Source organism: Solanum tuberosum, unplaced genomic scaffold (genome assembly GCF_000226075.1).
Source record: "Solanum tuberosum cultivar DM 1-3 516 R44 unplaced genomic scaffold, SolTub_3.0 scf00338, whole genome shotgun sequence".
NCBI lineage: Eukaryota > Viridiplantae > Streptophyta > Magnoliopsida > Solanales > Solanaceae > Solanum > Solanum tuberosum.
Window position 1 is genome coordinate 397,701 of NW_006239263.1, and position 20,937 is coordinate 418,637.

The 20,937-nt window shown below is 35.3% G+C and overlaps 5 protein-coding genes across 8 annotated transcripts; 2 read left to right on the forward strand and 3 right to left on the reverse strand.

Moving 5' to 3' along the window:
- Positions 1–2,067: 2,067 nt before the first annotated feature.
- On the reverse strand, positions 2,068–2,636 carry LOC102586107 (histone H3.2). The gene has a single exon (XM_006360980.2). The coding sequence runs from the start codon at positions 2,585–2,587 to the stop codon at positions 2,177–2,179; it is 411 nt and encodes a 136-aa protein (XP_006361042.1). The 5' UTR covers positions 2,588–2,636; the 3' UTR covers positions 2,068–2,176.
- A 1,176-nt stretch (positions 2,637–3,812) lies between these two features.
- LOC102586436 (dirigent protein 22-like) lies at positions 3,813–5,026 on the reverse strand. Its single transcript, XM_006360981.2, has 2 exons — positions 4,735–5,026; positions 3,813–4,160 (listed from the first exon to the last, which is right to left on the reverse strand). Exons 1-2 carry the CDS (start codon positions 5,023–5,025, stop codon positions 3,879–3,881), a joined length of 573 nt encoding a protein of 190 aa, XP_006361043.1. The 5' UTR covers position 5,026; the 3' UTR covers positions 3,813–3,878.
- A 578-nt stretch (positions 5,027–5,604) lies between these two features.
- Positions 5,605–11,723, forward strand: LOC102586765 (optic atrophy 3 protein homolog). The gene is made up of 4 exons (XM_006360982.2): positions 5,605–5,941; positions 8,879–9,013; positions 10,699–10,785; positions 11,371–11,723. The coding sequence occupies exons 1-4, from the start codon at positions 5,813–5,815 to the stop codon at positions 11,527–11,529; spliced, it is 510 nt and encodes a 169-aa protein (XP_006361044.1). The 5' UTR covers positions 5,605–5,812; the 3' UTR covers positions 11,530–11,723.
- A 1,360-nt stretch (positions 11,724–13,083) lies between these two features.
- LOC102587112 (transcription factor VOZ1) lies at positions 13,084–17,112 on the forward strand. Of its 3 annotated transcripts, none has more exons than XM_006360983.2 (5): positions 13,084–13,477; positions 14,034–14,295; positions 14,692–14,829; positions 15,580–16,096; positions 16,210–17,112. In XM_006360983.2, the coding sequence occupies exons 2-5, from the start codon at positions 14,068–14,070 to the stop codon at positions 16,758–16,760; spliced, it is 1,434 nt and encodes a 477-aa protein (XP_006361045.1). In that variant the 5' UTR covers positions 13,084–13,477; positions 14,034–14,067; the 3' UTR covers positions 16,761–17,112. The 3 variants fall into 3 exon arrangements, with proteins under 3 accessions (XP_006361045.1, XP_006361046.1, XP_006361047.1); XM_006360984.2 differs by lacking the exon at positions 13,084–13,477 and adding an exon at positions 13,613–13,806; XM_006360985.2 differs by lacking the exon at positions 13,084–13,477 and adding an exon at positions 13,613–13,740.
- Positions 17,113–17,521: 409 nt separating this feature from the next.
- LOC102587866 (transcription elongation factor 1 homolog) lies at positions 17,522–20,269 on the reverse strand. Of its 2 annotated transcripts, none has more exons than XM_006360987.2 (6): positions 20,184–20,269; positions 20,019–20,066; positions 18,939–19,092; positions 18,457–18,527; positions 18,011–18,032; positions 17,522–17,850 (listed from the first exon to the last, which is right to left on the reverse strand). In XM_006360987.2, exons 3-6 carry the CDS (start codon positions 19,049–19,051, stop codon positions 17,778–17,780), a joined length of 279 nt encoding a protein of 92 aa, XP_006361049.1. In that variant the 5' UTR covers positions 19,052–19,092; positions 20,019–20,066; positions 20,184–20,269; the 3' UTR covers positions 17,522–17,777. The 2 variants fall into 2 exon arrangements, with proteins under 2 accessions (XP_006361049.1, XP_006361048.1); XM_006360986.2 differs by having other exon boundaries at positions 18,939–19,062; positions 20,184–20,260.
- Positions 20,270–20,937: the final 668 nt, after the last annotated feature.

Below are 20,937 nucleotides of genomic sequence, written 5' to 3' on the forward strand. Positions count from 1 at the left end.
TTCATCATTTGTTGTCCGAACAAGATTATACGTATCCGTTGTTTGAACAGATTGAAACTTGTCTCCCTTTTTGGCTTTAGGCAATTTGAACCATCCTTCTAAAGGGAGAGACAGATTCTTTAGAAATGAGGACTTCTTTGGAGCTTCTGCCAATTTTTTCTTGTCCTTTGTGGTGAAGAATGTTATGGCAATCACGGTGGATATGAAAAGCTGACAGATTGCACATTTGATCTGCTCATGTCTCTCGAAAGACGAAGCCTGTGTAAGGCCAATCATTTTCTTGATCCCAAGAACTTTGCGCGCCAAATCTCCTAGCTCATATCTCTTGTACTTTGAGTCATTGAAAAATTTGGCAGCCAGGTAGCCTATATCAACTTTATCTTTAGACAAGCCTAGTTCTTCAAATGGGAACATATCTTTCTTTTCTGGGATAGCAAAACCAACGAAACGAATCCTCTTGTCTGTAAGAAATTTGAGGAATGGATCAGGTAACTGTTCCCCAGAATGAAATCTGAGGATCAGACAACCTACTCCAAAACACAAAAGAACCAAGATTATCTTGGGATCACGAGGGTGGCGCATGACATCAATGCCAACAATAGGTGGTTGTGCCCAAGTCTTACCTTCTGGGAAAAGAATATCAGCTGTGAATAAAGATTCAAACTCTTTTGCCTTAAAGGTTATACCTTCTAATTTAACCTCAAATCTATTGGTTTTCAAGTACACAATTCCTGCCATATTTTTTATCCGATGAATGATATGACTCTAAAATACTGCTGGCATGAGCTAATGGGACCAAGAATAGAAATAATCAAGATGAATCTCACAAAAGAAGCAGGAAAAATGAAAATTCTTTAACCATAATGATGTTTTGCGCAAATATTGCAACACAATGAGTGATGAAAACTAGCAAGATGGAAAAACAAATTGTGAGTCAATGGTATCCAAAACCACAAATAAAAAAGGGAGGAAAATAATGGAAACTAGTGGTTCTTGAGAAACAAACCTGTAAAAATGGATGGTTCTAGGCTAAAGTTGTTACATTTGAGAGGTTTATGTTAGTCAATTTAGGAGATTTCACATCCACACAAATTAGGAATTTCTCCATGGAAGTTATCTCAAAATTTGAGGATTTTCAAATGTATCTGTTCCACTAAAAAAGGAGACTAGTACTAAACCAGACTTCAAAGACCTCTTTCTAAGTATTCACATCCAGAAGTGTTAAGTTTGGCAATTTACCATAATTTTCATCTTCAAATTAGCATCTTACACCACCACAATAACATACCCAGTGTAATCTCACAAGTGAGGTCTACGGAGGCTAAAGTACACACAAATCTACCTGTAACTTGGGAGGTAAAGCGGTTGTTTTTTGATAGACATTCAGCTCAAGGATAAGCATATCAAAGCAAATAATATAGAAAGTATGACAAAGCAAAGAAAGGAAAAACAAAGTACAATAAAATAGTGTGATAAACGAAGTACAAGTGATAGTAACACAAATCAAAGAACTAGAAAGTACATGTGAAATACTATTTTAACCAAATTGAATCCAATTTGAGAAGCTGAGATTGACTAATTCATAACCTCTCAACAGAGCAAAGGGAAGTTTAAAGATCACTTGCAATCACGGACGTTGTTCAAGCAAGAAAACAATACTAGCAAAACTTTCTAAATGCATAATAGAATAGACACAGGCTTCAAGGACTAGTCTTAAGGATTCAACATGGTGTAAAAAATGGTCATTTTCCATTACTTGTATCTTCTGATTAACGTCTTTAGACTTCACATTCATGTTTAATACTGGAATTAACTTCGAAGCAGATGGACATAAATAGGATGAAACAGATTTCACAAAATATTAAATCAAAAAGAACTTCAAAATCTCAGCATATTCAGATTACTAACATCAAGCAATTCCCATAGCATCTTTCATTTCTCATTACTCATAACAAAAGATAATTAGTGCTTGGAAACAATTAACAAACTGCAAGACCATCTATAGCTATGCCGAACAATATATATAAAGTAAGAAAAATGTATGCAAGAGAAAGAGATAGTCAAACTGAACATAAATTGGAATAGACTTCATACATTTTCAGAATTGAGAAAATTCCGAATCAAATCATAAAAGGTTCAAAACATCCCCACTATATACTCAAATCACTACAACATTTTAAGCTCTTTCACCCCTAATTCTCCTTGCAAGCTGAATATCTTTTGGCATAATGGTAACCCTCTTAGCATGAATTGCACAAAGGTTAGTATCCTCAAACAATCCTACGAGATACGCCTCAGCTGCCTCCTGTAGCGCAGCAACAGCAGAGCTCTGGAAACGGAGATCAGTCTTAAAGTCCTGAGCAATCTCACGAACCAAACGCTGGAACGGAAGCTTCCTGATCAGAAGCTCAGTTGATTTCTGATACTTACGAATTTCTCTCAGCGCCACGGTACCTGGCCTGAATCTGTGTGGCTTCTTCACTCCTCCGGTCGCCGGAGCAGATTTCCTAGCAGCTTTTGTTGCCAATTGCTTCCTTGGAGCTTTGCCTCCAGTCGATTTACGAGCAGTTTGCTTTGTACGAGCCATTTCTTAATCTCGATTTCCAATTGCTTTAGGGTTTCTAGATTTGGGATTTTTATATGAAATTTTGTTTGAAAATGGGAGACTATTTATAGAGGAAAATTTTGAAAGTTTGGGCGGGGAGGGAGGATTAATCGTGGCCGTTGATTTTGTTGACACGGATCGATGACGTGGAAGAATGAGAAGGTAATCATGAGCGTTGGTTTTGAAAGAGTTCATTGTGGAATCAACGGTTCTGATTGATTTGAAAGAGATGTGAATTGCGGATCGATGACGTGGAAAGTATTGTGCTTCTTTGTTTTTTTATTTGTGAATTTTGTATAGCTGAAATGATTAGAACCGTCGATAGTGATTTGATCGAACGGTTTAGATTGATTTAAGAAGGGATTTATGGATCGATGACGTGGTAGGATCATTTTGTGACATTGCTAACTACCACAATCAATTTTTCGTGGTCACCAATCACATTTACCAAACAGTCATCAATTACTATCGATAATCATCACCATTAGCTAGTATTTGTTCATAGATTTCCAAATATTTTTTGACAAATATTATTTGGGTGAAATTTCACTATTGTTTGGCCATAGTATTTGAGAAATATATTTAATCTTTTTAAAAGAAAAATGATTTATACGCATAACTTTTAAAAACTATCAAAACTAACCATGAGTTTGTATTACATGGCACACGACTTTGCTACCCTTAGCTGATTGATCATCATTTTCATCAATAACCATATCATCACTGAATATTCCATTACTACTTTGATGTTCACGTAAAAAATTATGTAAAACAACGCAAATAACTATTATAGAAGGTGTTTTTGTAAAAGATAAAAGTTTGGTGTAAAATTTGAATTATTAAAAGTTCTCAAATAATAAGACTTGGCCCGAATACTAGTTTTTTATAGTATTCGGAAATTTGGGTTATTTGACAAAAATATTTGCCAAATAATGACAAAGTGTATGGACAGACATTATTTGCAAAAAAATTCCCCAAATTTTACTTGGAAAATCTATGGCCAAACGAGTCCGTCATTACTATATATCGTGAAGACGTCAATCACTACTATCAATCATCATCACTATTAGCCATTACTATCATCCACTATAATTATCAGTTATCACCACTAACTATATATATATTACCACCATTGTTAACCATTACTCCAACAGACCGATATAGGACATAACAAAAACATTACTGTATAATTTATTGATTTGTTACAATAAAGTTGACAATACATGAACAATTACAAAAACAAACTAAACAAATAGGGAGGAAATTAAGGAGTTCAATAATGTAAAATTATAACATGACATTCAATTATTACATCACGAGTAGTGGCATTGTACCAATAAGTTTTCGCTGTCACAGTACCTCGTGCTAGCCGGAAAACACCGGAGCCACCAACCACCGGCAACTCACGATACTCGCGAGACGCTCGGTTGTGTCCGAGGATACTGAGTGTGCTACCATTGTGCTTGCCTTTGGTGAACACAAAGTTAAAAGTCATAAGTAGTTCTCTATCTTCAAACGAGGTGAAGCCATACATTCCTTGAGCTCGACCAATTACCTGTTAAAAATTTAATTGAGTAAATTTAAAATATTTAATAAGATATATAGTCATAAATGGTAATAGTCTGCTTTGAATTTCACTGTCATCCATTATTAAAAAAAAAAGAATGTTCATGTGCTTGACAATCAAAACGAATCAATCCACGAGCATGTTTCAGTGTTAAAGTAAAGGAAAAAATGTTCAAATTTACCCTTATGCGACCCTCCCTTTCACGATTGTGTAGCTTGACTATGACATTTATCACAATGAAGTCACGTAGATAAATAAAAGATTAAAAATTTACCACTAAACTATCAAATTTGTTTATTTAATTACCCTCTTACGATAATTCAAAGTATGTCCCTAAACAATGGAAATAGTTCAAATATGCTTCCATACATTTGAAAAGATTTAGATATACCTTCACATGCTATGAATCAAGCTTTTCATGATAGAAAATCATCAATCGAAGGATCATATATATATATATATATATTTGAGATGAAAAATACCAGCGAGATCTCTTGTGCCAAAAGGTAAGCACATGAACTTTAGTATTTTGAATGAGATGATTATAAACTTTAATATTTACCTCGGAATTGATATTTGGTCCAATAGTCATTGGGTTGTCCATCATCCTCACTAACCCAAAAGATGTGGGAGACAAAGAGGTAACATTGGCTTGTGCTATCTGAATTGCTGATGGATTCTTTCCACTCACAATGTCATGAAAATAAAAGTGAAATTTGGTCATTTTTTCCTTTGCATGTGATAAATTCTTGAACCATTTTTCAACTCCTTTTGGACTTAAATTAAGCCCAAGAGTTGAAGACAAATTAGCAATTGCAATTAACAAGCAAATCATAAACAAAAATTTCTTCATATTTTCTTCTTTTCTTTCTTATTTTGTGTTACATTCATATGAAGCTAGCTAGTAACTAACTAACTAACTAACTATATATATATATATATATATATATATATGTACAATACATAAAGGTTTATGTTGACTTTGGGAAAAAATGAAATTTGAGTTGACCTTGGGAAACTCATAAACAATAAGTATTGACCAAATAAAAATGTGAAACTTAAGAACCAACTAATCAATGCGACTTCCATATAATATGCAGCTAGAAACGCTCCAAAAGGCTTCTTATGGTGAATTACGTTATACCTAGAATTTCAAACTTGATATCAAAGTAGCTAAATTATAAATAATGTATAAATTTTGAATCTGTCTTAAATAACGATGCTTCAAACTACTATCACATAGAGACTATTTAAATTGACTTATTATAAGTGTTTTTAAGTCAAAGTACCTTTTAAATTTTTTTAAAATATTTGAGAAAATTGAAAAAGATGCGGAAAAATTACGTGACACGATAAACATAGACTTAGAGGTTTGATCAACTTTTAATTTAAATGGGCTTGAAGACCATAGCCTACTTATTAATTGGATCATTCCAAAAAGAATTTCCAGCGCTAACCTTGGGTACACGCAGCAGTTAGCTTATTCCTCAAGAAAATGTATCAACCACCGGACTGGTCAAATTCCGGGGATCAAGCAAGAATAATACTATACAATATATATATAAAATACAAAATTCCCAGATCAAAGAATTTTACTTTTTAGTGTTAAAATTAAGATAGAGTAGACAAAATCCAAAGTGATGGTCCTTCCATTATTGAAGTTAGGGACACTTGCTTTGAGAACTTTGAGTAAACCCATTGCTGCTAGGCTTAAGAAAGAAGCTGGGTTGCATCCCAAATTCCGTAATTTCATCATCAGCATTGCCCAGGTAATTCCCATGATAAACCCTTTTAATAGTATTATGTAATAGTAATAATAATTTGTGATTCAAGTTTTTTTTTGTTTTTGGGTTGAGCTGAGGGTTTATTGAAAATAGTGTATTTACTTATTGAGACAGGGGTGAAGTGTGCGTATATTTTATCTTTTTCACGCCTCATTATATGGGACTACACTGGGTATGTTGTTGTTGTTGGGTTGGTGATTGGATTGAGCCGATAATCTATTGGAAACAACCTCTCTGCAAACATTTATTTTTCTTAGACCCCACTGTGTGGGCCTACACCGGCTGTTGTTGTTGGGTTAGTGATTGGATTGAGCCGATGATCTATTGGAAACAACCTCTTTTACCTATTGAGGTAGGGGTAAGCTATGCATACATTTTCTTTTTCAGACACCGCCTGTGTGGGACTATACTGGTTATATTGTTGTTAGGTTGGTGATTGGATTGAGCTGAGGGTTTATCAGGAACAGACTCTTTATCACTTGAGAAAGAAGTCTGCATATATTTATCTTTTTTAGACTCCACTATGTGGGACTATACTGGGTTTATTGTTGGGTTGGTGATTGGATTGAGCCGAGGGTCTATTAGAAATGATCTCTCTACCTGTGAGTTAGGGGTAAGGTCTGCCTAGATTCTATCTTTTCCAGACCCCATTGTGTGGGGCCACACTGGGTATGTTGTTGTTGGGTTGGTGAATGGATTGAGCTGAGAGTCTATCAGAAATAGTTACTCTACCTATGAGGTAGGGGTAAGGTCTGTCTACATTTTATCTTTTCCATACCTCATTGTGTGGGACTAAACTGGTATGTTGGTGTTGGGTTGGTGATTGAATTGATCAAGTACATGTAAATTTAAAACTAATTGGGGTTGATTATATGTACTCCTTCTGTTTCAAAAAGACTGGCCTCGTTTTCTTTTTAGTCTGTTTCAAAAAGAATGACCCCTTTCCTTTTTTTGGCAACACTTTAACTTCAATTTTCCACGTGACTTGTTTAAGGACACAAGATTAAAGGGTATTTTGGTACATTTGACATAACTTTAATTTAGAACCACAGGATTAAAAAGTTTCTTGCTTTTCTTAAACTCTGTTCCAAGTCAAACTAAGTCATTCTTTTTGAAACGGAGAGAGTATCATTTTTAGGATAACTGTCATTCTTTGGTCGATCTTGGGTCGACGTTTAAATAGGATGAGTTGGGTTGATGATTGTATATTGATTTGAATTTATTCTGTCATGATTCCTTTTCTGGAATACAACAACAATATATCCAGTATAATCTTACAAGTGAGGTCTGGAGAGAGTGGTGTGTGCGCAGACCATACCTTTATTTTGGGAGGGTAGAGAGTTGTTTCCGGAAGATCCTCAATTCAAACAAAGCAATTTTAAGCAAATAATGGAAAAAAATGAAGAACATAACAATAGCAATAAGTCAATAACAAAATAATACGATAACCGAAGCAAAAGAAAACAACATATGATAATTAAAATAGAAAAATAAGATAATAGGAGAGTGATAATAAAGCAAAGGGGACAGCAAGTATAATAAGAGATTGTTGGTTTTAGAAGAATTGTGGAATTTTTTGTATGCGACTGTTTTGGTCATGTTTATGAATGAAAATACTTTTACCTGATCAAAATAAAGAATTGTGGAATTTTGCCGTTAAAATGGTGAGAATTTATAGATTCTAGCTTTTTTTCCAACTTGATATTCAATTATTTGTAGAAGAACTGTTGCGGGATCACCTTTTCTTGCTTTGGTTTTGGGTTGTTCAAGTCAAGAGATTGTAGGTTTTAGAAGAGCTCAAAATGTAGGAGAATCATGTTTTTTTTTTTTAATGGTGACGACTTATAACTTCTTGTTTTCTTCCAACGTGACATTCAATTATTTGTAGCAGAATTGTTGGGGAATTTTACCATCTTTTGTTGGTTCTGATCCATATTTAAATTTTCCAGAAGGTTGGATCATCTTAGAAGGTCAACTAAGAGGAAAATTGTTCCCTGTCATTACAATCTCTCTGTTTAGCTATGAGTCCAGTTGCATCATGTAAAGTTTTTTTTTCCTGAAGAGGGTATAAATTTTGCTGTTTTTGTATTTGATAGTATGATTAGTAGATGCTAGTGCTAGTTTAAAAGAGTGTGTCCAATTCTAAAATGTGGGTGGCTGCCTCATTGAGTAATGGTCTTAAATTTATATGAACAGAAATGTATCACGTTCTGTCTTTCAAATGTTGGCAAGTCTCTTCTCAAGTATTTCTGGTAGTATAGATATATAGAATTGCAATTCGTCACTGAAAGACTGCAAATCTTAATGCCATGCAATGACATCATTGCTCTGTTAGAAAGACTACCTGTTGCGTCTAACATATTTGTAATTGACTCCTACTACTTTTGTTCATACAAGAAAATGTACAAAGAAAATGTGATCTAGACATTGACAGGAATATATTGACGTATTGATGACAAACTGCAGTGACTAGCAAATGCAATGGTTAGACATCACAAGCATGATGGTCATTTTTTGAAAATATTGTGTCCATTGATGCTTGTGGTATCTCCATTAAGGGATTTTATGTCTTAGAAATTTTGTTGCATGCGCCTCACTTTTGTGGTTAATACTGGTTTGTATTATAGTTCATGAGTTTGTCTGAAATTTGTTGTCTACGCAGTTCTTCTCGCAAAATAGCAGTTCATTTCACGTGGTCCGTTTTCCTCTATGCTTCATGTGGTTATACATGTAGCACACTTGCATCCTTCTCTGATTGTTCCTAGATATGTTTCAATACATTCCACATATTTCGTTTCAGATGTGAATACTCTAGTAGACTTCATTCTTTCAAGGTTATGCTCCACTTCTGTTTTTACTTTGACTTGTTAAGAGTTTCTGCATATATGAATCATCTTTCATTACATACATTGCTGAATCCAGGCGAATCACCGGATAACAACAACCATGCAAAGACGGATATATGGCCATGCAACTGATGTTGGAATAAGACCTTTGAATGAAGAGAAAGCGGTTCAAGCCGCTGTTGATCTTCTGGGGGAACTTTTTGTTTTCTCGGTATTGTTTATTCTCCTACTTGATTTTTGCAATAATGTCTGATAGTTAGCTACCCTGATTCTTATCTATTACATATGTTAATTTTTGTGAACGCGCAGACAAGCGTTGCTAAGCAATCGAATGATACAATTTTTTTACACATGTAAAACTTTATATGTTCTCCTTAGTTACCCCCAAAAGAAAAAAGGAACATGTTATGTTCTCTCACTCAAATAAGGTACTCCCTCCGTTTGTGGGGTAAAGAGGCGGTCTCCGATAGACCCTCGGCTCAAGAAAATTGTTTTTGAGAAACGTATGAAAAAAAATGCAAGAGTAGAAAAGCTATGATGAAAATACAAAGGCTTATAACTCTCATCTTCCATTGATGTGTGCGCTTCGCCTAGACCAATATGACTTCTAAATCTTTCTCTGTACAACTCCCTTAAAATTTATTCTTCCAAAAAGTCGACTGCTAGTAGAACAGAAGGCACAAAGAGCCATGAGAGAAGTACCACCTTGTTTAGGAAATTTTCATATGTCAATATACATATCAAAGCTTTGTGCATGTGCACAACATCTGATCTTGGTAATTTAAGAATTATTGCTTTGGGTGATTTGCTTCAATGAAAATAAAGTCTCAGCTGCCTGTCATGGCAAATTGGCAATACAGTTTTGAAGGCCAGAGTTGTCTACGCTATTTCGTGCATGTGCCGATGTTTAGAATCTCTACATGCTTTCTTGCAACATAATTTTCTTATGGATAAATCTATTGAAAGGGCTTTTGACAGAGAACTCTTTTAATTCCAAGCTAGCATATGCAATAAACATTTGAAACTTTATTAAAATCTGATAGTGTAGTAGCCAAATACGTGTCAGTGGAGGAAGAGAAGAGAAGGCGGGAAGTTTTTAGGGTTGGTTTTGGGTGTTTATGAAGTATTAACAGTTCAACAAATGATTCGATTCATTTACTTGCTTGCCCAAAAATATTTGTTCAATGACTGCACTAAGTTCTTGAAAAGAAAGAGCTCCAAGTCTTGACAAATTTTGTCTTGTACTTGCTGGCATAGTAAGAGTTGGCGCAAACATGCGAGGTAAGAATGCATACAATAGACCGCTTTGGCTCTGCCTTTTTGGGCCTTGCACATAGCGGGAGTTTAGTGTGCCATGATGCCCTTCAGTGCTTGCTGCTACTAAATCGGATATTGTATTGTCTCACAATTTCTTAATTGGATGGTCAAGCAGTTTCTAAATTCTTTGGAACTAATATGTCAATGGAAGTGGAGAATGCAATGGAAAAGTTATTAGTCCAGCAGAGCTGGCTGAAGCTGCTATATTGAAAGTCCTAATGCCTGTTTCAGCTGCTCATTAACAGTGTGATAGAGTAATTAGGTTTAAATTAATGTCGATGCATGTTGCATGATGCATCCCGTTATACTAATGCTTGGTCACTGGAACGTACAGATTATCTTATGCCATGACGCACTTTGTGTATGTCACTTTCAGTATAACGACAAGCCATTAGGACTTTTTTTCTTGAATCTATTTGTGTTCAGTGGCATCTGCACATACACACATCAATGTCTATGCCTTGAATCTCTTGAGACTTGTGGTCAACTTTAACCCTTGAAACATGACCTGCCGTTGCCATCTGCTGCCTGTGCATCTTCTAATTAATATTTGTGCAACTTTTGCAATGTGCTGAACAGGTCGCAGGTGCTATTGTTGTGTTTGAGGTGCAAAGGAATTCTCGGTCAGAGGCTAAGAAGGAGGAACTTCGTAGGCAAGAAATGGAGGTAATCCTATCATATTCTTCTTATTTCTTCTTAGCAAGCTCTTAAGTGTGCTTTATCTATTATCTAATCTTCAAGCTTGACTATTTCATCTTCACCTGAAAGTTTTAACATTGTCCTCTTGATATTTCTCTTAAATATGCTTTATAATCCCTCTTTGAAGTTTTTCCTTCTATATTCTATCTAAATCTGATCGCCTTGGATGACGACATGCATTAGTCTGTTGATTTGCCTCTCGTGGCGGGGTATTTTTGCACCACTAACCACTAGTAATATCAATATTTCCACCTGTACTGTTGGTTATAATTCAAAGTCAAACTCAGATATATACACCATCTATTAGAGTAGTACATGCTATTTTATTTTATCACTTCTGGTACTAGATATCAGCATGGGGTTCTAATTCAAAAAGATTTTCTTCCTTTGCTACTTTTGCTTTTTATATCTGGTGATCTGGTGAACTATGTTCATGTTACGTTCCACCTAATTGGAAATTTTAAAAGTTCTATATATCGTATAAGAACCTGTGAACTTTCTTCCTAGATATGTGTTCAAAAGTTATATCTTAGTTCAAGAAGTGTTTTTCAGAAATTGAGACTACGAGATGAAGCATTGGAAAAGGAGATAAAGGGCCTTCAAAGCAAAATTCAAGAGCTGGAACAGCTAGCTAGGGGAAAGGGACTTGCTGGTATGTTCAATTTCAGAATTCCTCATATTGGAGAAGGCAAGTCAGCAACACCAGCATGATTTGTTTGCTCAGTTTTGGCTACATAGGAATCATTTTTTTTTCTTTTCATTCTTTTGATCCAAGTCCTATTTGGCTCATTTTTTTAAAAGCTCGGTCTAAGCTTCTATCCGCTCACTGTAAATAAAGTTGAATCTTAAATTAGCCGTTGTTTATGAAAGTTTTTGAATGCTAAATTTGGTGAAATTAGCCTAAATTTTGTTGTGCCACCTTCGTTTTGTGCCATGTTCTTCTTAGTTTACATTCATCCACCCAACCTGATAGAAAAGTTGATGTCTGTGATGACATACTCTTAAGAAACTTATCATCTTCAACTAGCATCTGATGTTGATGCTAGTTAAAAGTAAGTCTAGATGCCCCCTTATCTGCAGAAATCATTATTGATAGCAGATATCAGTAGTGATCAAGAATTTGACTATCATGGAATCTTGAAGATGATAATGGAGGTGTACCCTTTATGCCTTTCTTCCCTTGTTCTTTCTCTTTTTATTATTCACACACACAACAAAAGCCCTTTCTGCTGAATGGATCTGGATGCTGCTCATAAAGGCTGAAAAAAAGAGGCCAATCTCTCATTAACACATCATCACAAAGAGTCATATTCTTCACTTTGGTTCTTGATGAAAAGTGTCAATGGGAATCATTTTTTCCTTTTTTTGTCTGTCGGAAACAACCTCTCTGCTTGCCAAGATACGGGATAAGGTCTGCTTATACATTACTTTCCCTAGTTCCCACTTACGGGATTACATCAGGTATGTTGTTATCTTTTTGATTAAGTGAGATTGCAGCTCTTCAAGATTGCCTTGGAAACAACTTGCCAACTTATTACATGACTTATTGTTATTGATTTGATCTAAATATCGAGCGGTTGTTGGCAACTTTTTTTTCTAGTCATCTGTTTTAGGAAGGGAATTGATATTCCCACAACATGAGTGAGAATCTCATTGTGAAATTGTAGTCCTCAAACTTCATATTGGGAACAAGATTCTATTTTTGTCCTTATTCTTAGACAATGCAATTGTATTCCATCCACTATCCTGGTGTGGGGCTAGAAAGTTACTTAATTGTTCGATCGATTTAGTAATTTTAATCTAAATTATATATCTTTATCAAATAATTTATTCAATATGTATAAAAAAAAATGAATTTAAAATTCAATTACCAACCCCTAATATCATTATATTTAAATTTAGAATCTATAAAATTTAAATTTTAACTTTTTCGCTAACAATCTCCCACTTGGGCCAGTCTGTTTTGTCGGTAATTAACATTATTCTTAGGCTTAGCTATAGAAAAATGGTAATTTAATATAACTTTTAAATGTATAAATTTTATTTTTTATTTTACATTCTTTTGGAGGAGTAGGAAAAAAAAATGTTCCATTGCTTTTTCTAGTCAAATAAATAAAGATGATAAAACAAATGGAAGGGATGGTGAAATTGATAAGAGATCTTTTTGTCTTTGAACTTTTTTCGTGTTAAAGCTTTGAGAATAAAAAAACAATTCGTACTTCAAACACATACGTCGGAAGTTTCCATGCAGAAATAACACGAAACTTCAAGCATATTGCAACTTCAATCACGAATACTCAACGACACGATCCAAAATCAATCATCGAACGTAAATCTAAATTAGTCGAGCTAGTCGGGGAGTGGGGGTATAAAAGGAAATTCAAAGCAACATCATACATATATACACCCCTTGCCTCATGCTTTTGCCGCGTAGACATGAAATGTCATCAAAATCGCATTTTTTTTCTTTCTTTAGGTATTGATAGTAACCACTAACCAGTCTTCTTCTACTCTTCTCTAAGCTCAAAATCATCAAAATTCCAAGAAATTTACCGAAGCAAAATCCCAATTCTTCTCTATATAGAAGGAACACTGACCAGCATTTTCACTTCCTTTCTATCTTCACTTGCATTTGTTCAGTTTGGTTCACCGCTAACTGGTACAACCCCTTTTAGTTTTTTTTTTTTTTTTGGTTTACTTTTCGAATTTCTTTATGTTTGGAATGTGATTCTGCTTTTTTGGCAACTTGGGCGTCTTTTTTTTCTTGTTTTTATTCTGTTTTTTAATATATATGCATAAATTTTAGTAGAATCTGATGCTCCAATTGTTTTTGATTCCGATAATTTGGGGATTTCAAGTTGTTGTTTCCAGCTGGAGATCGTGAGGAGCGAGTTTTATTGGTTGTTTTGAGGTTTAACTTGGGTAATCTTTCATTTCTGATTTTGGGTTTCTTTGGGATTTGATGCTTGTGAGAAATAATTGGATTTGGTAAGAAATTGATGTTTGAATTTTAGTATTGTGTTAGATTTTGAGTTGGGTTTTGTTGGGTTTTTCTTCTTGTTGTTTGAGGTATTGGGTTTGTAACAGATATTCTGTACTGGTATTTATTTGTTGCATATGGTTTAGGTGTTGTGGTGGGTATATATTTGAAGAGAAATTGATAAACAGAATGGGATGTTTAGAGTTAAGTATGTTTACTTGTTGGTTTTTTGCAGGTGAGGAGTTTAGGGTGTTCTTTTGTTTGATTGGATGAGGAAGGTTTCGAAGAGGGGTGCATGTAAGTCTGCATCACACCAGCTCTTCAAGGACAGGGCAAAGAACCGTGTGGATGATCTGCAGGGTGTGTTAACTAATCTACAATCTGCAAGGAAGGAAAGCCGAACGTATGATGTTGGGTTGCTTGAAGAGCAAGTCCACCAGATGCTGCGTGAATGGAAATCTGAGCTTAATGAGCCATCACCGGCTTCTTCTTTGCAGGCAAGAACAAATATTTACGTCCCTTTTAGCTCTGAGCGCACTTAGAGGTTTTATCTTTTGTACCTGTCCGTGGTGGGTACATTGCAAAGGAAAAAATGCATGTTGGTGTGTCTTCTTATATGTAAGCTTGTGTTTTAATGGTCTCGTGACTTGAAGCATGCTTGAGCACATGCACAAAGAAAGTTTTGGCATATAGCGAGTGCGGATCAATTTCACTATGTTAGTCAAAAGACAGTATTTATGAATATTGTAGGCTGTGTGAATTTATGTTTCCTATATCCTTTGTATTGGTTTCGTTTATTGAACGTGGTATTGTTATAAGTATGTTTCTGTCTTCGGGTATTGGTGGCATAGAGCTATACAATTGTGTGTTTTTCATAATGGCTGCCTTTGCAGGGAGGAAGCCGTGTGTCATCATCAGCAGATATCTATAGACTGCTATTGGGTGAGGAAGAAGATGATGCCACCAGTGCATTAGCTGCACCTAAGCCTGAGCCTGATGCTCAAAAAGTTAGCGTTACTGGTTTTCAAGAGGTATGCATTTTACTTGTAATTTCATCTTCTGCAATTGCTGGACTCTTCTGATTGGTATGATCTTGTGACAGAATGATCTTCCTATAGATTAGCTTGAGTATGACTTGATTGATATTTGATGTTTAGACCTGGTAATTACAAGGAGGTTGCTGCTTCTCCTTGGGAAACCTTTCACAATTGATAAACTTTTATGTCTTAAATAAATGGGAGGATTATTTCTAGCCCACATTGATCAATATCAATAAGAATAGCAGTCATATATGTATAGATATCTTTAATCAAATTTAAGCTTCATCTTAATGGTTTCTCTATCAGGTAGCTATTACATTAGTATTTTCTTCCACCACTATTAATGCTTGGAGGAAGTCACATTTGACATATTGTTAATGCACGATTGAACGACATAGAATAAAACTGAGAGTATCATTTGAATTAATCTAAAAATGAGTGCTATGTACACTTTGGCCTTTTAGGAAGAAAATGATGGTTTAATTTGGTTTGAAGTTCATGTCTGTTGTGGCTGCTATCTTGCTTGAAGTTTTCCTTAACAATTATCCTACAGCATGTTTCTCATTTATCTAAATAGCCTCCTGACCCTTCTCTTCATATAGCTTTGTATATCTCCTTTGTTGGTTGATTTCTAACAAGTGAAGATTAGACCTTTCGCAATCTTTTGTTTTTCAGCTGGTTTAGAATGCATGTTTAAGTGATCAATTAATTCTTACCTGTTAAGCAATTTGTTTGCTGTAGGGTTTCAATGTAACTCAGGTGCTGCAGGAGCAAGGTTTCCAGTTGGTTGATCAATGCAAAGGCTTGCCTTTAATGGTTAATAACACAGGAGTCAACAATCTTGGCATTGCAACACAATTGGATTACCATTCTTTTGATTTGCATCACGAATACGATCAGCAGTACTTACCTGGATTTGATGCTTTAAATCTCTGCCTAGAGGATGCTATGCCTCCTATTCATATTAGTCCTCCACCCTCTGCTTTCCTGGGGCCGAAATGTGCACTTTGGGATTGTCCTCGGCCTGCGATGGGGTCAGATTGGTGTCAGAAGTCTCAAGACTACTGCAGCGACTATCATGCTTCTCTTGCACCTAATGAAGGCTATCCTGGGAGGCCTCCAGTTGTTCGGCCAATGGGTATTGGCTTAAAGGATAATTTGCTTTTTCAAGCTCTTAGTGCAAAAGCACATGGAAAAGATGTTGGTGTTCCCGAGTGTGAGGGTGCTGCCACGGCAAAGTCCCCCTGGAATGCACCTGGTGAGAGTTCTGGGGCATATCTGTATTTCTGATTGCTGCGATTTTTTGTGTACTTAGTTCTACACTTTTACTTGTAAAATCTGATATCCGCTGGTTTGCTTATGCTTCTGCAGAGCTATTTGATCTTAAAGTTGTTGAAGGTGAAATAATTAGGGAGTGGCTTTTCTTTGATAAACCTCGAAGAGCATTTGAAAGTGGAAACAGGAAGCAGAGGTCATTGCCAGATTATAATGGACGGGGTTGGCATGAGTCAAGGAAGCAAATGATGAATGAATTTGGTGGGTTGAAGAGATCCTACTACATGGATCCACAACCGATGAAAAATCTAGAATGGCATCTTTACGAGTATGAGATCAACAAGTATGATGCATGTGCCTTGTACAGATTGGAACTGAAACTTGTTGATGGGAAAAAGATTCCCAAAGGGAAGATAAGCAATGTATCAGTTGCTGATTTGCAAAAGCAAATGGGAAGACTAACTGCTGAATTTCCTTTGGACAACAAGCGAACTGTGAAGGGCAGAGTGAAGGCCAATATGAAGTATGTGGGAAACATCCATGCTGCTCCGGTTCCAATTGTTCCAACTTGTGAAGGATTTGATTATGGGAATAGCGATCCTTATGACTATCTTGTAGACGATCTGGATGGCTACTTCATAACGTAATTATATACATTCGATGATACTCTTTTCAAACAAGAGGCTTTTCGCCTTTGTATTATACAGCAGTTTCGTCTCGAGACTCAAAACATCCGGTGGTAGAAGTGTTACCCTGGTGCCGTTTATTCATCAGTCGGGGTCAACCAGATGTCTCCCCTTTCCGCGGGCTTATGGTCAATGCTTCTTTGTCATGTGAGACACGGACTATGGAGCACACTTTAACTGCATGAGAATGAAAACCCTATTTACTTGTTCTCATAGAACCAAGTTGACACTAAATGTATTTTTGTTGTAGTGTCGAATTTGGTGACCAAATGTAATGGTCATTTTCTTCAACATCTGCTGCTTTCTATGTGTAGTGGGGTAAAATTATTAAGATTTAATAGTTTTTTTTTGGTAATATTTGCGTTAACTATGTTCAGGTAGGCCTTCACTCCAAATGGGAAAGATATGCTCCTTTTAACATTGACAACTCTAATAAGCTTTGTTATACTAAAGGGACATAACAAGTACTCAGTGAAATAATCGATGCGATGGACGAATTGGTTCAGATACTTGCACCTATTATGTGCTGAAGATATGTTAATTGCAAGTTTAGGATGATTTGTCAGGAAGTTGGTTGTGGCTTAAATTGAACTTGACCAGCCAACTTCAAGCTTCTATAATACTGCTAAATGACTATTTTTAATCCTTGATTTCAAAATTCCAGATATGGTTTGAACAGTCACCCTATGGTGAAGGGCTTAACATGTACTTGAGACATCATGTAATGGGAGAAATAAAACTACTTGACATTAGGTAGATACGTCGTTAATCCAATTTCATAGAAACAGTTGTACTTGCACAAGCAGAATATAAACAAGATAGGTTCTGCGTCTATTTCAAACTATTTAGACATAGAAAGCCTCTTAAATGGAGTTACTTATTATTAGACTCCAGCGAGGCCTGGATAAGTTTCACGTTCATCTGAGGCAGTGAGACAGAACTATTGCCAACGGTCTACTCACAGTCCTGAGCAGTTCATCAGGATCTATAAGAAACATCTTCTTCTTCATAGTTGTTGACTCGTTCACACTCGTCAATCCATTCACTATATCTGTGAGTTCCCAACAAAGAGACATGAGAAATGCAGAGAGGAGAGATAGTTTACAGTAAATGTTATGTGAATTCGGTATAAATATGTGTGTACTTCTCAAAATAGTTTAATATCTATATCCATCATTGAAGAAATCAATGGCAAGGTTAGGTGCACTTACATATCAATAGGTTCTGTTAGCGCTGCAAAGACAAAAACACAAAAATAAAAAACTTGTTAGCAATCCAGTTATACTTGTGCAAGCAAAAGTCAAATGAGACATTAAAAGGGTGAAAAGACATGAAGGCCACGGACAAAATCTTTCGCCAATACAAATATGGCATGAGCGAATGCAATATGAAGTCTTATCTGACAGAAGGCAGATCCTTTAATCCAGAGTCTGTTAGGTAAACTAGAAAATACTCAATTCATTGAACACATCGATAAAGATTACTCTTCTATGTTATCCCCATTTCCTCAGACTACTTTCTCATGGAAGTAGTAGGTCGCAAGTTATGCATTATATTTTCCGGCCCAGTGGTTTTAATCATCTAATCAAATGTCATTACAAAACATGAAGCATAGATAAATTAATAGGTACACGAGAAACCAAAAGTTTAGGTATACCTGTGACAGTGGTACTGAAGCTCTCTTGGCAGATTCTGCAATTTGCCTCACCAATCAAGTTTTTCATATCACTGGATACCAGGAAAGATGAACGATAAGATTGAGCCAAAAGCAATTACACGTCAAATTAATTGTTGACCAAGAATGAGAAGCAATGCACGTTTTTCATGATGAGTTGAATTTTTTTACACACACCGATGGAAGCAACTAAACACTTCCATGTAAACTAGCAGGTACAGCATGTATAAAGCTGGCTGACAGAACTTATTCCCCTCCTTACTTCTACTATTATTCTTTTGGCTGGTGGAAGAAGGGAAGGGGATGGTATAAATCAGCAGGACCTTTCAAAAGGATTGTTTTAGGTATCATCTGAATCTAACAATGTCCAAAGTGGTTTGGAGGCAGAGAGGGAAAAGCTCAATGTATCCAATGTCAATGAAGAAAAACAACTTGGACATGAGAATGCTAAATAATTAACTTACATGCGACATTCCACGCTGGTGCCATGGCTACAGAAAGGACAGCTGAAAACAGTATCAAGTTTGTCCATCCTCTTCTTTGGAGGTGGCTTTGATTTTGCCTTCCTCTTTCCCATAGCTCAAGTTACTGTTAAGTGCATTTAAAAACACAAGTCAGCTGCACGAACATTAAAACTAACTATTAAAAGGAAGACAAAATACTTAACTATTCTATAACCCATCTTAATTAATTCCATTATAATAGATCAATACTATGAGTTTTTAAATTACTGTGGCTCATTGCACCAAGATAGCAGCAGAGAACAATACTGCACTAGACTGATATGATACTAACATAGTGCCAACTGCCAAGATTGCAAAGAAATAGTTATACACCCATAGCGGTTTAACACAAAGAAAACACGTCCATGCTTTTATTTTTCTCTCTTTCTTTTACCCCGAACAAAGCATAATGCAGAATGATGAGAGATCCTTTAAGAGTTACAATTTTAAGCATACTTCACTCCATATTTTCCGAATGCAAGTTGAAAACTAGAGTAAACGAGACCTTGAAGAACATTCAGTTCCCCAAAAATCCTACAGCAACGACATTCAAAACAAGATCCTCAAATTGTTGGACCCCCATTTAAAATCCTCCTTAGATTGTCCTCTAATTAAGTCATATACCAGAAAATAACAACTTTTAGCAACCAAATCAAGACATAAAACAACAAACATGTGCATCAATTTTTACGGAAAAAATTAGCATAACGGAAATCCCAAATCACCCAAGAAATAACAGATTTTCCTGAAACACCAAGATATCTTTTCTGAGCAATTTACAGATGAAAATTGATTATCAATACTTCATTAAACAGAAACAAAATCAACAGATTCCTCAAGGAAAGACAAAAGGGTCTTTGCCAATAACATCAAAAAGTTAATCAAACATAACAATCAACAGATCCAGATTTTCTATACACATATATATTCAAAGTCTTCTCTCTATGCCAGATCGGAAAAAACCCAATCAATTATATGCAAATCAGGATCAAAGGGTGTTTTAAAAAATCGTTTTTTCACAAATCGGAAGAGAAATCAAACCTGAAATCGATTGAACAGCAACAAAAATCAAAATCGCCTTTCAATAATCTGCAAAAAAACAACAAAATTGAATCTTTTTATACAAAATAAAATCATAAAAAGGATTGAATTAGAAATTCGATAAAAAAAAAAAAAAAGGGGGTTTCAGAGAAAAAGGGGAATCACCTGGAAACCCTTGGACCTCAAAGAAGAAAAAAAAAACTTATCACTTTTATGGCGTTGGAAGGCCTTTTTGTCACAATCGGAATTGTATTTATACCTTGTCATATTTTAGGCTCGGTCTTCGAGGATAAAAGAAAGTGTATCACATAAATTAAATAGAAAGAATCACATGAAATTATATGAGGAGAAGGAATAATTGGTGCAAGTTTTTCTCCATCTTAATTGCGAAAAGAGAAAAAGTTTATTTTAAATTATATATAATCTCGTGTGTGTAAGTTTTTTGAAAAGGTTAAAGACTCATAGAGAGTTAAAAGCAAGCAAAGTAAAAAACGCTAAAACAAAACTTAGATAAACAACAAATGTCTTGTCGTAAAAAAGCTTATTGTAAATTATATATGATCTCGTGTGTGTATTTTTTTTGAATAAGTTAAAGGCTTATAGAGAGTTAAAAGCAAGCAAAGTAAAAACGTTAAAACAAAACTTAGATAAGTAGCAAATATCTTGTCGTAAAAAGTTTATTATAAATTACTATATATGATCTCGTTTGTGTAAATTTTTTGAATAAGTTAAAGGTTCATAGAGAATTAAAAGCAAGCAAAGTAAAAAACGCTAAAACAAAATTTAGATAAGCAGCAAATGTCTTGTCGTAAAAAAAGTATTATAAATTATATGTAATTTTGTGTGTAAATTTTTTGAAAAGTTAAAAAGCTCATAGAGAGTTACAACTTAAAAGGAAGTAAAGTAAAAAACGCTAAAA

Bases quoted from the DNA above. Each gene is read 5' to 3' on its own strand.
- LOC102586107 (XM_006360980.2), bottom strand. From the start codon at position 2,587: ATGGCTCGTACAAAGCAAACTGCTCGTAAATCGACTGGAGGCAAAGCT.
- LOC102586436 (XM_006360981.2), bottom strand. From the start codon at position 5,025: ATGAAGAAATTTTTGTTTATGATTTGCTTGTTAATTGCAATTGCTAAT. The intron at 4,161-4,734 runs GTAAATATTAAA...AATTTTTAACAG, and splicing joins GACCAAATATCAATTCCGAG to GTAATTGGTCGAGCTCAAGG.
- LOC102586765 (XM_006360982.2), top strand. From the start codon at position 5,813: ATGGTCCTTCCATTATTGAAGTTAGGGACACTTGCTTTGAGAACTTTG. The intron at 5,942-8,878 runs GTAATTCCCATG...TGCTGAATCCAG, and splicing joins TCATCATCAGCATTGCCCAG to GCGAATCACCGGATAACAAC. The intron at 9,014-10,698 runs GTATTGTTTATT...TGTGCTGAACAG, and splicing joins GGGAACTTTTTGTTTTCTCG to GTCGCAGGTGCTATTGTTGT.
- LOC102587112 (XM_006360983.2), top strand. From the start codon at position 14,068: ATGAGGAAGGTTTCGAAGAGGGGTGCATGTAAGTCTGCATCACACCAG. The intron at 14,296-14,691 runs GCAAGAACAAAT...CTGCCTTTGCAG, and splicing joins CACCGGCTTCTTCTTTGCAG to GGAGGAAGCCGTGTGTCATC. The intron at 14,830-15,579 runs GTATGCATTTTA...TGTTTGCTGTAG, and splicing joins GCGTTACTGGTTTTCAAGAG to GGTTTCAATGTAACTCAGGT.
- LOC102587866 (XM_006360987.2), bottom strand. From the start codon at position 19,051: ATGGGAAAGAGGAAGGCAAAATCAAAGCCACCTCCAAAGAAGAGGATG. The intron at 18,033-18,456 runs GTATACCTAAAC...TTGTCTTTGCAG, and splicing joins CTTCAGTACCACTGTCACAG to CGCTAACAGAACCTATTGAT. The intron at 17,851-18,010 runs GTAAGTGCACCT...GGGAACTCACAG, and splicing joins CTAACAGAACCTATTGATAT to ATATAGTGAATGGATTGACG.